Source organism: Trichoderma virens (assembly GCF_000170995.1).
Source record: "Trichoderma virens Gv29-8 chromosome Unknown TRIVIscaffold_88, whole genome shotgun sequence".
Lineage (NCBI taxonomy): Eukaryota > Fungi > Ascomycota > Sordariomycetes > Hypocreales > Hypocreaceae > Trichoderma > Trichoderma virens.
In genome coordinates this window covers 550,862-564,619 of record NW_014013661.1, presented here as the reverse complement: position 1 = coordinate 564,619, position 13,758 = coordinate 550,862, and the positions used below count along the sequence as shown (strand labels likewise).

The window sequence follows — 13,758 nt, the reverse complement described above, 5'->3', positions numbered from 1 at the left end:
CAGGCAGAGGCAGACCGTGTCCAAGTTTTTGGTGTTTAGTTAGGGCGTTCAACGTTCCCACTCTAGATGTACGAGTAAGTGTTGCAACCTACCAAGAACATGTACGAGTATGACGGATGTTATCTCCATGAGAATCTAATACGCTGACAGACTGCAACATGGTGTACATTGTGGTGCTTGAGTGTCAGAATACATTTGTACAGTCATGGATAAGTCTCCCAGCCACTAACACCAACATTCATTGTATTTCTATTCACACATGACTCCGTAGAGTATATGCCGAGATTTGTCCATGTCTCCCTGAGACAATAACGCCCATACTAGACAAATCTAGTACATGTACAAACCGCCTACCTGGTCTTAGCCTCACATTAGATACATGTATAGTCGTGATGCTACATGGTAGCGCGGCGTCTTAGTAGCCTTGGGTTTAAGTGGCCCATGTTTGTTATCTGAGCTTTGCAACAGCAGTGCGGGATTTGCACATGTCTCGGCGTCCATTTTCCTGAGAGCCTCCAATTTTGTGTTCGTAGGCAACCAACATACACAGATTCTTTCTCTTAGGAGGCTGTGTACCTCCATCTTCGCTGCCGAGTCCTTGCCTCGATGCCTACTTGGGCTAATGACTGGCACATTCATGCCCCCTTCAGATCAATGATATCAGCAGTACATTTATGACAAAATAAATCAAGTAGATAAGTTTCCAGATCACTTGTATCACAGCATGTTTCTACCTAAATGGGCCTAGCAGCCTCGTTGCAAATCGCATCACTTGGCACATGGTGAAGTGCATGGTCAAGTTAGTACTAAAACGGCTATGCTGGGATCATGAGCACTACCAAGAGGGTCTGGGGTTCTCAATATTTCAACGAATCCAATTACTCGCTTGCATACGCGTGTTCACAGACCGCAGTTGGTTTCCACTGAGTACTACCATTTATAACCGCTAGCGACTTATCATGGGCTGAACATGTGCATGGGATAGGGCATCTCCTTCATCTAGCCAGCTATCGTGCTCGTGCAAAGATGTCCCGTACCCCCCCTTTCCGCTCTTCTTGCCGGTGTTAAGGACCCATTCGTCATGTATCTCATAATAAGAGGTCTTGACATGTGTGTGGATCCCATACCCTACCCCATATACGCACTTCGTAGATCCAGGTTTTTGTATCTGCCTTGGCCGTAGCTTGAGCTTGGGTCTTGCCTTCGTCTCTTCGATGCCACTGTTTCTTTTATTCTCTTTTCTCTCCTGCTTTCATTTTCATTTTCATTCTATTTCCCTCTCGTCGTGTGATCCTGCACCTACGGCCACTTTTTGGTCAAGTGTTCTGCTTGGAAGCCTCCATTGCCGTGACGATTCTCCTGGCTTCCTCCTGCATATCAGCTTCACCTCCCTTTTCCAGACTGATCGTCAATTGCAGACACGATGGGTTTCCTCACTTGGTGCTCGCGATGCGCCACCGGCTTGAGCATGCTGATCCTGATCGGCCTCTGCTATTGGGTCATATCCCAAGAATCGATAGTAGAGCGGCACGGCTTTAAGTTCGAGGGAACAAGCACCGAAGGCGAGACATACTCGTCAAAGACGACTTCCATTGGTGCTGGTATTTGGACTCTCATCTTCGCCTACTACTGCCTCTTGATTCACTTCATGGTTGCCATGTTTCCCATTCGAGCATGCTGGTCCATCTGGAGCATTACACAATCTCTGAAGCGAGGTGTGCAGAGCAAAGCCATTGAAGAGTACAAGGACGCTGGACATCGCCGCTACAGCTCTTCATCCTCAGTCGCCAGCTCAGAGACGTTCGCCTCCAGCAACAACAACGGCATTTCCTCGACAGACAGCGAGCTGAGCGATTCACAATCCGAGTACTATGTTGATGGCAAGGCTGTGCCCGAGAGCCCCATCATCCACGCCATCGTCATTCCCAACTACAAAGAAGAGGTGGACACCCTCCGCGAGACTCTGGACGTCCTGGCCTCTCACCCCCAGGCGCAAAGCTGCTACGATGTAAGTCGAGATACGCCGTAGAACAGCTTTAATATCCCCCTTGTCGCTCCGCACGTGGAGTGGTTGCGCGACATGATTAGCGTGGGCTAGATGCTAATTGGTCATGCGGCCGTATTCAGGTCTACCTTGGCATGGAGCTGCGAGAGACTGGCAGCGAATCAAAGGCTCTTGGCCTTATCCAGCAGTTTCTCAAGAAGTTTCGGTCCATCGATTATACGCTGCATCCAGGAGATATTCCCGGTGAAGCGGCCGGCAAAGGCAGTAACATGGCCTGGGCGGCCCGCAAGCTGAGCTCCAATTATCCAATGTCTGTTCGCAACAACGTCATTGTCACTGGTATCGATGGTACGTCTGGATACCCTTCATGAGACATGCTCACAATGATTTCCACCCTCTGTTGCTGTTATTATTACCATTGCCATCACCGCCGCCGTTGCCAAATGCCCTCAATTTATTCACTTGGATGCCGCGTGCTGACTATGTGTGTCCTTGTAGCCGACAGCCATCTCTCATCACGATATTTTGCCCAAATCTCCAATATGCACATGGTCCATCCTGACACAGCTCGTACCACTCTATATGCGGCTCCCATAATCTTCGACCGCAATGCCCACAACGTGACTGCTCTTGTCCGTGTCGCCGATGTTCTCTGGTGCGCTGCTGGCATGTCTGGCCTGTATAAAGGCTCTGTCATCGCCCCTCCTACATCTGTGTATTCCTTGCCGTTGGTGCTCGTTGACCGCGTCGGCGGTTGGGACTGTGACTCTGACGCCATCGGCGAGGATCTGCACATGTTCATCAAATGCTTCTTTGCTTTGAACGGCCATCTTACTTGCCGCACCGTCCTCAGCCCAGTGAGCCAGACCAATGTGACTGGAGGCGGAAAGGGAGGTATCCGAGGTGCCTATTTAGACATCAAGGCACGATACAGCCAGGCACTTCGACACATGTGGGGTGCTCTGGATAGTGGATTCGCATTGCGCAAGGCGGCTGCGATGTGGAAGGACAGAAAGTATACATCCAGAGCTTTCCGTCCTCTTCACCGATCTTCCAGTGGCGAGAATCTGGATGCTTATTTTCCCGAGTCTCAGCTTCAAGAGACCTCGGAGGCGGCAGCTGAAAATGGTGTCTTTTCCGACATCACGAGGGATACTCTCAAAGAGCCTCACTGGGAACACATCTACTACATGGGCCACCGTCTGTTTGAAGCACATTTCCTCCCCCTCCAGATGCTGATTCTGGTAGTCGCATCTAGTCTGTATACATGGGTCACTGAGGGTGGCGAGGACCCCAACAACCTATTCTGGATCTTCTCGACCTGCAACGTTCTTCGCACCATGGGTTTCATGGAGATGGCTGTTTACATCTTCCTCTATGAAAGCTACCACCGAGTTTGTGTGCGCACTCGTGAAAAGGACATGATCCAAGCCGGACTGGCTGACGGCATGTGCTTTTCTCATCGCACCTTGAAGAAGAACTTTGTCGACTATCTCCTTGTTCCTCTGGTGGCTCCTCTATATGGAGCTATTCCTTGTGCTCAAGCGGAAATCGCACACTTTTGGACGGCCGATTTGCAATATACCGTCAGCAAGAAGGCTCTTCGACAACGAGCGAAGTCTGCGGCGGTGGAAGACATCGCTTAAGAGCGTTCGACGTCATTTGCTTTTGAATACCCAATGTCGGCTACTCTCTTGGACAAATGTTTGGAGCATCATTCGCCGTGGTTGACTTTTTTTCTGGTAGGAGTAAGTTGCATGTAATGGAACGGATACGGATATTTTTCAACTCAATTCATGGGAGATATTGTGAAGGACCTAATTGGAGTTTACGGGGTACGGAATAGCCCCAAGCAAAGAAGCATGGAGTTGGGATCATATTTTGCCAACACAATAATGAACGAACTTGGACGACAGAAAGGAAGATAATGATAATATACCTAATCAAGGACTCTACACACACTTGGTGCAGGATCCGGGATTGATACCAGTATATAGCTATAATAAAATGACGAACATAACATAATACACTAGCCTATGGCGATGACTTCAATCTCTCCAAGTGCACTCTGCTCTAATTTAGAGGCTGCGGCTAATGCAGTGTTCCGAGCTGCATCGACATCTGCTAAAATCCCAAGTGCGCGGGACGGTTTTGGATTACGGAAGCGGAGCGGAGATTAGTGGGGCTTCCGAGCCGGGCGGCGAGTCGGATGTGAAAAGCAAAGCCTCAGCCAATCAATAAACAATGGTGCCTGGAATGAGCGAGAAAGTATATTATTTTATGCATATCCTATCTATTCTGTATTTGATTGGTGGCTGAAGTGATGATTGGATGGAGTCGAGAGGAGGAAACGGAGGATTTAAGAAGGCGGATTGTATCGGGTAGGTGGCTCTTACATCTGGTGTAGACGACGAGGAGTTGGTTACGCCGTGGATTAGAGAGGGTTATAGTTTAGCATTCTCTCTTGATGGAGTGGCTTTTGTAAATTAAATCTTGGTTTAGGAGAGCTCTCTTCGCTCCTAATTGTTGTGAAAGGAGTAAAAACTCAGAATAATTCGTTCTTCTGCGTGCTTGACATTCATTTAGGATATCTAGAGATGAATGCTACACTCAAATACTTCTAAGGGAGCGCACACTTTATGCACGGTGTCATCATAGGAGGCATCAATGTCCCCAGAAGAATGTATTTAGGAGAGATGGAATTTAGAACATTTCTCTGTAATGTTAGAAAGTGTAAAATAGACGTCTTGGGTTTTGGATATCCACGTCTTGATAGCTTGACGACTCAAAGCGTGGAACGGCTTCTTCATCATAGAGAGCCTGTTGGGGCAAAGTATTAATCATAGATAAATAAAATCAGAAATTTACAGAACCTTAGAGAACATTCCAAGAGTATTGATACGTCTAACATGACGCTGTTGTGGTCATGAGTTCATTGTGAATAAGAATTATACGAACCAGCGTTGTCCAACTACCCACCACGGGTGCCCAAAAGAAGGACTATCGATATGAGGCATGAATATTGTATTGTAGACGAGAATAAATGTAAAGATTGATCTGAGGATTTAAATGTGTACTTGTATCACATATTTTTATTCCAATTGCTGCATGATGAATGACTTTGTAAATCGAGGATATCGCAGCTTACAAACTGCAGGCGGTCAAAGACGCTCAATGGCGTGAGACCCACTCTAGTGCATCATTGGCTCCGCTTCGGCGGGGTTGGTTGCTGAGCCAGCGACATCCATCCACGATAAGCGCCTTATCGCATAATCTGATTGGCCCAAATTCACTAGTGGAGACTACGTTGAATGGCTTGACGGGAAAAAAAAAAAAAAAAAAGAGCAACTAGAAATTTTTTGAGCTTCTCGCCTGCTCGCCTCTTTTCTTCTTCACGTCGCCATCCTCAAGCCTTGGGACAAGCAGAACCACATTCTCTCTCGCACTTTTTCTCTTCTACTCTGTACCAATTCGTTTGGATTCTACCCGTAACCATCAGTACTAAGATTTAATTTCCCCGTCACAATGGCTGCTGTTCCCGGTCCCGTCTATGGCCTCGAGGTCCCGCCTGGAGAGGTGCTGATCCCAGCCAACTTGGAGTTTCCTGCCTCTGTAAGTTGTTTCTCTCTCAGTTTCTGTCGCCATTCAACCTGAGCCTAGTTGGATCATCGAGAATTCTTGCGCCTTCTTTTCCAGCCTCGATTCCAACGGCCGGCGATGGATGCAACTGTTGGTTTTGCACGGTTGACTCTAACCATCCAATTTCCTTGTCGCAGTTCCGCATCACCATGGCCGCTTTAGATCCTACCCAGGAGCCAGAGCTCGATGACTCCAAGAATACCCCTTCTGTCCCTCGTTCAACTCTGCGCCTGATCAAGCGCGCCTTCCCTGGCCTTGATGAGGATGAGGATGATGAGCTTAGTGATGAGTACCTGAGCGCCCTTCTCGGCAACTCTGACGACGAGGACGACGAGGCCAACGGTGGCCCCAGCGACCCTGCCAAGGCTAAGAAGCAGAAGCAGGCTGCTGCCATCAAGAAGCTTCTGGAGGCCACCAACGGCGAGGACTCTGACGACGAGGAGATGGAGGATGCCGAGACCAACGGCGTCAAGTCCAAGAAGGGCAAGAGCAACGCTAAGGGCAAGGGCAAGGGCAAGGCCATTGAGGAGGAGGAGGAAGATGAGGAAGAGGATGAGGAGGACGAGGATGACGACAGCGAGGGAGGTGACCTCGAGAACTTCGTTCTCTGCACTCTCGACACTGAGCGGGTAAGCTTACTACACCAGAGTCGTCTGAAAATTTTCCTTCAGAGCAAGACTCATATCGCCAAGTCCTATATCATATACTAACAACCAATCTAGAACTACCAGCAACCTCTTGATATTACTGTCAACCAAGGCGAGAAGGTCTTCTTCGTCGTCTCAGGAACCCACACCGTTTACCTGACCGGTAACTACATTATGGATGATGAGGATGAGGAGCGCGAGGAGGGTGAGGATGACTATGACCTGTCCCCCGATGAGCTGGAATATGCCATGGGTGAGGAGGACAGCGAGGAGGAGAGCGACGATCTCGACGATATCGCTGATCCCCGCATCACCGAAGTCGACTCCGATGAGGAAGTCCCCAAGTTGGTTCCCACCGACAGCAAGAAGGGCAAGAACAAGCGCTCTGCTGCCGAGGCTGAGGGCCTTGACGAGCTCATCTCCAAGGCTGCCGATTCCAAGCTCTCCAAGAAGCAGCAGAAGAAGCTCAAGAACAACAAGGGCGAGGCTGTCGCCGCTGAGGAGAAGGAAGAGAAGAAGGACACCAAGAAGGTCCAGTTCGCCAAGAACCTGGAGCAGGGTCCTACTGGCTCAGCCGAGAAGGCTAAGCAGGCCGGCAAGGCCTCTCTTGGTGTCAAGAATGTTCAGGGCGTGACCGTTGATGACCGCACAATTGGCAAGGGCCGCACTGTCAAGAATGGCGACACTGTTGGCGTCCGATACATTGGCAAGCTCCAGAATGGACAGCAGTTCGATGGTAAGCTCAACTCGTGACTCTTTGTTTTACACAGCGGCTGACTTTTGAACCATAGCCAACAAGAAGGGCAAGCCCTTTTCTTTCAAGATCGGCAAGGGCCAGGTCATCAAGGGCTGGGACGTTGGTATTGTCGGCATGGCCATCGGCGGCGAACGCCGACTGACGATTCCCGCTCACCTCGCCTACGGCTCCAAGAGCCTGCCCGGCATTCCCGCCAACAGCCAACTGACCTTCGACGTCAAGCTGCTCGAGATCAAATAAATCAAAGTCAATATAAACTTGGGACCGGCGTTGGATGACTTCCATGGTTGCGTGTACTAATTCTTTACCCCCATCCTCTGGACGACGTGGAAAGTTGGGCATGGTTCATTTTGTTTTTCTTGTTTCCTTTGACATGTTGCACTGATGAGGAGCCTGAGGCCTTCAGCTCTGCCATGGCGTGTAGTGCCATGGAACGTTGGGATGTGGCATGCACATCGGGGTTTGGGATTATCAAAGGCGAGGAGCCGGAATTGTTTGAGCTAAGCGTACAAGCCGAGCACTCCTTTGGTGTCTCTTGTGTACAACGTCGCAGCTGTTGATAAAAATTCGGGTGATTAAGGGTTTGAAATGGGCGATTTAGACGTCTATAAAAAGGAATAAAAATATGTTTTCATATATGTGCTCTCGAAGTCGAATATGAACCGGTTAAAGTGACGAGTACCTGGCTGATCAACCAGCTTGGGGGAAATGAAGTTGAAGCTATCGTGTAGTCGCAGTCTTGACTTGATTGGTAGTCGGTCGACGTCTTTGTCTCACAAGCTAAATTGCCTCCTGAGTATTGGGTGCTGGATAGCCACTCCCTATACAGAGTAGATTCTCTGCCCAAGGTAGAAAAGAATGATCGGGCGGTGTGCTCAAAACTGGAAACCGCGTTCGATGGGCGACGTCATGTCTCTTTATTCTCTTCCTGGAACTGTCATCTGCTCTATTTCTCTCCCTCTTCACTTGTTCACCAGGTCATTTATATAATCTTGATGTGGTCGTTCATTCATTAACTACAAACGTACGAAGAAAAATACCAAAAAAATTCATCATCTCTATCACCACACTCGTCCCTTTCTTTTGCGGATCCTGTGGCCGCCGCCTCTCTTCTTGCATACCCCCGGACAAGAATGCTGCCTCAGCATCAAAATGCAAGACGAAATCATCCGGCATTGGATGCTGCTCCTAATGGACCCGATGAGTCTCGTATCACATCTTTTCAGTCTCCGTTCAATGGAGACGAAGGTCTTGCAGGATCTGACATTCTGAGGCTTCATCGAAAACACTCAAGGCAGTGGACTGATAAATTTCGCAAGGTAATTGGAGTAAAGGGGAAAGATGAACCTGGTATTTCAGACCTGCATATATGGCTTGGGGATTGTACAGCGCTGATAAGTGACAGGCTCGCATGTTTCTGCCGCCCTTGACTGGTATCCAAGAGAAGGACTACGATCCTTGAACAAGGGAAAGAACCCAGCCGTCGGTATTTCAGGTAATGGTGCCACGGTACTGCGGAAAGCAAGAGGGCTTCCGGCGACAAAGGGATTTATCAGAAAACTACGGTCGAATGATGTCAAGGTTTCGCCAAGCTCTACTGTTGTGGTTTCTGACTCCCCTCTACAACACCATAAGTCGTTCCAAGATCTCACTGGTGTTACCGAATCAGACGACTCGAGCGAGCAGGATGATATATGGTCATCTAACCACAGCAGTAGACTGGCAAGCCCAGACGATAACCTGACAGGGAAAACATCAATCGACTCTCGTATATCTGGCTCACCCTCAGCGAAAGGGAGCCCAAGAAGGAAATTGAGTCGTCGGAGTCGCTGGACCAGATCCAGCCCAGAAGGAGCAGGCTTGGGGACCATTGAGGAGACGGCGACTGACAAGCCGAAGCCAACTATTCTCACAGTGGAAAAAGCGGCTGCTGCCAAGATATACCTCGAGACGCACTTTAATGAGCTCTGCCGTGAATCACAACGCCGCTTGGTCCGATGCCAAAAATTCGCAGAGCAGCAAGTTAAAGAAGGTCTTTTTTACGCTCCAAGCCTGGTTTCTGGAAATAGTACCATTAACAGCAGTTCTTTCTACTACTCGGAAAGCTGTCGCCTGAGGGACATACGAGCGTTGAAATCCAAATGCACAATCCTGGCCAAACAACAAAATGCCAGCCCCTTTGTGTCCAAGTATGAGCCGCTGAAGGTACTGGGGAAAGGTAGTTTTGGAGTTGTCAGGCTAGTGCGGGAGAAATCAAACTCGCCTTATAATTTCTCAAATCAAGTCTACGCCATGAAAGTTATACGAAAGTCAGATATGCTTCGAAGCAGTCAAGAGGGCCATCTGCGCGCCGAGAGAGATTTCCTCGTTTCTTATGAAGGCTCCACCTGGTAAATATGCTCATTCTTTGCTCTTTTCTCTCACTATATGTGGATTGGCTAACTAACATATCGTCTTTTTACACAGGGTTGTGCCCTTGATTGCAAGTTTTGAAGACATGTCAAATCTCTATCTTGTGATGGAGTACATGCCCGGTGGTGACTTCCTGGGACTGCTGATCCGAGAGAATATACTACACGAAGCTGTAGCGTGTTTTTACATTGCTGAGATGATTCTGGCCGTTGAGGAGGCCCATCGCCTTGGATTCATCCACCGTGATATCAAACCTGACAACTTTCTTATCTCCAGTTCGGGGCATCTGAAAATTTCCGATTTTGGGCTTGCATTTGATGGACAGTGGCCCCATGATGCATCGTATTACAATTACCATCGATATTCACTGCTACGAAAACTCAATATTGATGCTAAAGGGGACGAAAAGGACCAAGAGGATTGCAAAAGTGTTCAAGCGCAGGTCGAGAGAGCTCAAGCACTGGCAGCTGAAGTCGGGCGACATGACGAGCAGACTCCAGGAAGTGATCGGGACCTCACGGCTATTCTTGGATGGAGAAGCACGCGTAGCAACCGTTCGAGAGCCAATTCTGTCGTTGGCACAAGTCAATACATGGCTCCCGAGGTGATTCAAGCACAAAACTTTCAGACCTACTACGACGGTAGATGCGACTAGTAGAGCATCGGCATCATTCTGTACGAGTGTCTTTACGGACACACTCCTTTCCTTTCAGACGAAGGCAGAAAGCCTACAAAACAAAACATCTTGGTAAGTGGATATCTGATGACTATTGTACAAGCTTTAATGCTATCCAAGGCCCATAAAGAGAAATTCCGCTTTCCTATGAGACCTCTCGTCAGTGATAGATGCAAAGATTTGATCTACCGCTTGATCCAGGACAAGGAAGTTCGACTCTGTTCCAAACGATACCAGATGCTTGATAAGCACCAACCAGGAGCTGCGATGCCAACCGATGCCTATGGTAGATATGTTTTCCCCGACGATGCCGAGGATATTAAGGCACATCGATTCTTCAAAAGCGTCCCTTGGGACACCCTGCACAACACGGCACCACCTTTCGTCCCTCATATCAATAGCCTTGAAGATACGCATTATTTTGATGAGTCCGAACCTCTCGACGATCGAGTTGAGTCGGTGGCGGAAAAGGCTGGGCTTACAGATGACGAGGTTCGGTGGGTATTGCGAGAATTTAGGCCGAGCATACAGAACGTGGCGATTCGGATGATCCACACGCCATATGATTCAGGGGCTCTTCGTAGCAGGGACTTGGAGATTGACTCGATGGGTGCATTTCTGGACGAAGAGAAGGAGCTTCTGAAGAGATTTATGAGGGAATACGGACGGAGAGTACCCAAGCGACCAAGAGACATTATTCTACGAGACGACAGTATGAAGGGCATGGCCATGGAAGTAAGGAAACAAAGCGCCTTTATGGGTTACGCGTGGCATAGCGTGAGGAAAAGGGCCATCTGATGCCCAGACTGGTGAGTTGAAGCTCTAATCCCTTTGACGGAACTTGGTGAGGCGAGGAGGGGGGATGTTTTGACTAGCGAATGGAACATACATGAGAGAATCACATAGCAGAATTAATGGATACAGCATTAATTGGTATTAATTATATGATTGCACCTGATTTTTGGTCGTGTGAGACGCCTACATGAATCCAAGTGGCTGCATCCCCATATTACTAGTTGTTTCTTTCCTTTCTGTTACCTCTCCCCGACATCGAATTAGATACACAGGAACATTTCATTGAATATGGCGATATGCACCAGAATCAGTGCTAGCCAGCTTTTGCTGACGTGGTTTGGGCCGCTTGGTCTGACGAAGCAAGTGACCTGGCAGTACGAATCTCCCACTCAAACTCTCTTAGAGCCCGGATTTCAGACCAAAAGAAGAGCAGGGCAAGGAGACCATCCACGACTCCCGTGGCGAGGCCCAGGCTCGCAACAAGCATGAGAATAAAGGCGACAAAGTTGCGAGGGCTGAACCACACAGCAACGAGGCAGCCTATCCAGACAAGGACAGAGGCGTAGAAATGGATGCCGCGCCAGTAGCGCTGGCTCACTTCGCGGGCCATGTACTCTTTGGTCATGGCAAGGATTTCATCGTAGTCAGAGAGGGACAGACTGGCACTTTCAGGATCGTCGCCTTCTGTGGGAAGGAGCTGGGCATCCAGGTGGGGGACAGGGGAAGAAGGCGAAACTTCATGGAGCCTGAGGGTGGCTAGGGCTGCGAAATGGTCAGATAGGGAGACGTTGAGCTCTGGATGGCGCTGCGTCATCTCAACGGACGCAGAATGGACGACCCAGCCTCGAGGTTGGGCCTGAGGATCGGCAGCGTCAGGTTGGAAGGGGCCAGTGGAGGCGAAGACGTAGTCGAGGCGTTTACCCCGAGGATCAGGACTGTTTGGGTCGACCGGGCAAGGGTCAGTCTTGAGCTTCTTCTGGGCACTCTTGGACCAGCGCCAGGTGTTGTAGAGGCCGTCGCTAGTTGATCCGTTGATTTTGAGATTAAAGTCAGCAGTGGGCACAGGAAGGCCTCTAGCCTTCTCTACAGGGTCGTCGGCGGTGCCAAGAGAGCTCTCGGGGTGAAGAACACGCCATGTATCTCGAAGAGGGCTGCGAGCGGTGACGATGCGATGGGCGAGCGATCGAGGCGTCATGTTAAAATCGCCCAGAGCGACAACAAGGCGACCAGTGAGTGAGGCGGCACGGAGCAGCTTGGCGATTTCCCAGGACTGAGCTGTGCGGTGGCAGAGATAGCTGTCATTCGGCGGGCTCTCGTAAGGGGCATGAGTCTGGAGTGAATTAGCATGAGAATGAAAGGATGCATAGGGGGTGGGTTTTCATGTAGAGGAGAGGAAAGGATGAGTAGGGATTATGTGATTTGCAAATTCCTTTTCCTCTTCTTCTCTAGAACATATAGACGCAATACATAGCTTATATAGACAAATGAACCATAGTGAGGAGTGAAGAGTGAGGAGTGAGGAGTGAAAAGAAGAGATGGAAACGGATGAGAGAAAGCTCGGAAACTCACATGAGTGTTGAAAACCTCAACTACGTCATTCTTCCCCGGCCCAAACCTCACACTCGCACATGCCACACCCTTGCCGACATACCAATCGCCTCTCCAAAAGGCCGTGGGCCGCCCATTAAGCGGATACCGGAACATGGAGCTCGTCTCGACAGGCCATCGACTGAGAAGCGCAAGGCCGCCGCCAAAGGCACCGCTGTTGTAAAACTTGCCATAGGGCAGAATGTCCGCGGTGGCCTCGCAGATGGCGAGGTAGTCGGCCCGGGTCCAGCACTCCTGGAGACAGACAATGTCCGGCGGAGGGTCGAGGAGGGCCAGCTGGCGGCCGATTTCAGCGAGGCGCGGAGTGCGGAGGTCGGAGATGTAGAGCAGGCCCCAGCAGTTGAGGGTGAGGAGGCGGATTTGCGTGACGGGCTGGCTGGTGGCCTGCGAGGCTGAAGAGGGATCTGTGCCCATGGCGTCTGTCGTCACGAGGCTAACGATGCTGGGATTCCGGCTGGGGAGGGATTGGGGCCTGGCTGAGATGGCGGTGGGGCGTTGCTGGATTTGGTGGACTGAGATGTTGGTTGGCAATGGATTGATAAGGAGTGCGTGTGTCAGCTGAGTGAGTTCATGATGCTTGGCACTGATGAAGCCAGCACATGGGAGATTGAAGATGGTGAAGATGGAAAGTTTGTCGGAGGTGAGGCTGGAATTGGCCGTGACGTATTGTTGTAGCTCGCCAGGTACCCGTTAATGTGCTGCGCTGTGCCGTACTAACGCTATACGCTGGCCCTGCAACGTCCTCTGCTGTACAGGCCACTGGACTGGCTCTCTTATTACCCAGTAGTGCCCTGTTCTTCCAGTCGATCTGACGCTACATTTCTTTCTGCTACAGTAGTACAATAGAAAGATTGTTGCCCATTTAGGATGTATTCTTCAATTCATCTTGAATTCCTGCTGCGTCTTACGGATAGACACCTAAAGCCAACAACTCGTGATTTCTCAGCTCACAATAGTGGAGATTTGCTTATCAATGGAACCTCCCAAATGGGGGTTCGAGAGCTTCCTTCTTTTCATACAGATTCTCTTTACATGCGTGTAATACAGCAATAAACATGGAGGAATGAGAGCTTAGATGCGTGCGTTGCGGGGCTTTGGAGGATGATTGGTGTCGCTGCTTATAAATGAGGTAGATGGCGCTCTCAACTATATAAACCAGCATTAGCAACTACAGTTGCAAACATCTTACAGCAACACAACTCCAATACTCATCCTCCAT

The 13,758-nt window shown here is 49.7% G+C and overlaps 4 protein-coding genes across 4 annotated transcripts; 3 read left to right on the top strand and 1 right to left on the bottom strand.

Moving 5' to 3' along the window:
• Window positions 1–1,423: 1,423 nt before the first annotated feature.
• TRIVIDRAFT_43380 (uncharacterized protein) lies at window positions 1,424–3,651 on the top strand (the record flags this gene model as incomplete). The annotated part of the gene is made up of 3 exons (XM_014096291.1): window positions 1,424–2,008; window positions 2,128–2,353; window positions 2,504–3,651. The coding sequence occupies 3 exons, from the start codon at window positions 1,424–1,426 to the stop codon at window positions 3,649–3,651; spliced, it is 1,959 nt and encodes a 652-aa protein (XP_013951766.1).
• Window positions 3,652–5,423: 1,772 nt separating this feature from the next.
• TRIVIDRAFT_173247 (uncharacterized protein) lies at window positions 5,424–7,685 on the top strand (the record flags this gene model as incomplete). The annotated part of the gene is made up of 4 exons (XM_014096290.1): window positions 5,424–5,617; window positions 5,782–6,273; window positions 6,367–7,027; window positions 7,083–7,685. 4 exons carry the CDS (start codon window positions 5,531–5,533, stop codon window positions 7,286–7,288), a joined length of 1,446 nt encoding a protein of 481 aa, XP_013951765.1.
• Window positions 7,686–8,590: 905 nt separating this feature from the next.
• On the top strand, window positions 8,591–10,919 carry TRIVIDRAFT_123748 (uncharacterized protein; the record flags this gene model as incomplete). Its single annotated transcript, XM_014096289.1, has 4 exons — window positions 8,591–9,438; window positions 9,515–10,101; window positions 10,174–10,208; window positions 10,257–10,919. Coding segments are annotated over 4 exons (2,133 nt in total), but the record flags the coding sequence as incomplete, so codon positions are not given.
• Window positions 10,920–11,244: 325 nt separating this feature from the next.
• TRIVIDRAFT_42839 (uncharacterized protein) lies at window positions 11,245–12,953 on the bottom strand (the record flags this gene model as incomplete). The annotated part of the gene is made up of 2 exons (XM_014096288.1): window positions 11,245–12,261; window positions 12,501–12,953. The coding sequence occupies 2 exons, from the start codon at window positions 12,951–12,953 to the stop codon at window positions 11,245–11,247; spliced, it is 1,470 nt and encodes a 489-aa protein (XP_013951763.1).
• Between the last annotated feature and the right edge of the window lie 805 nt (window positions 12,954–13,758).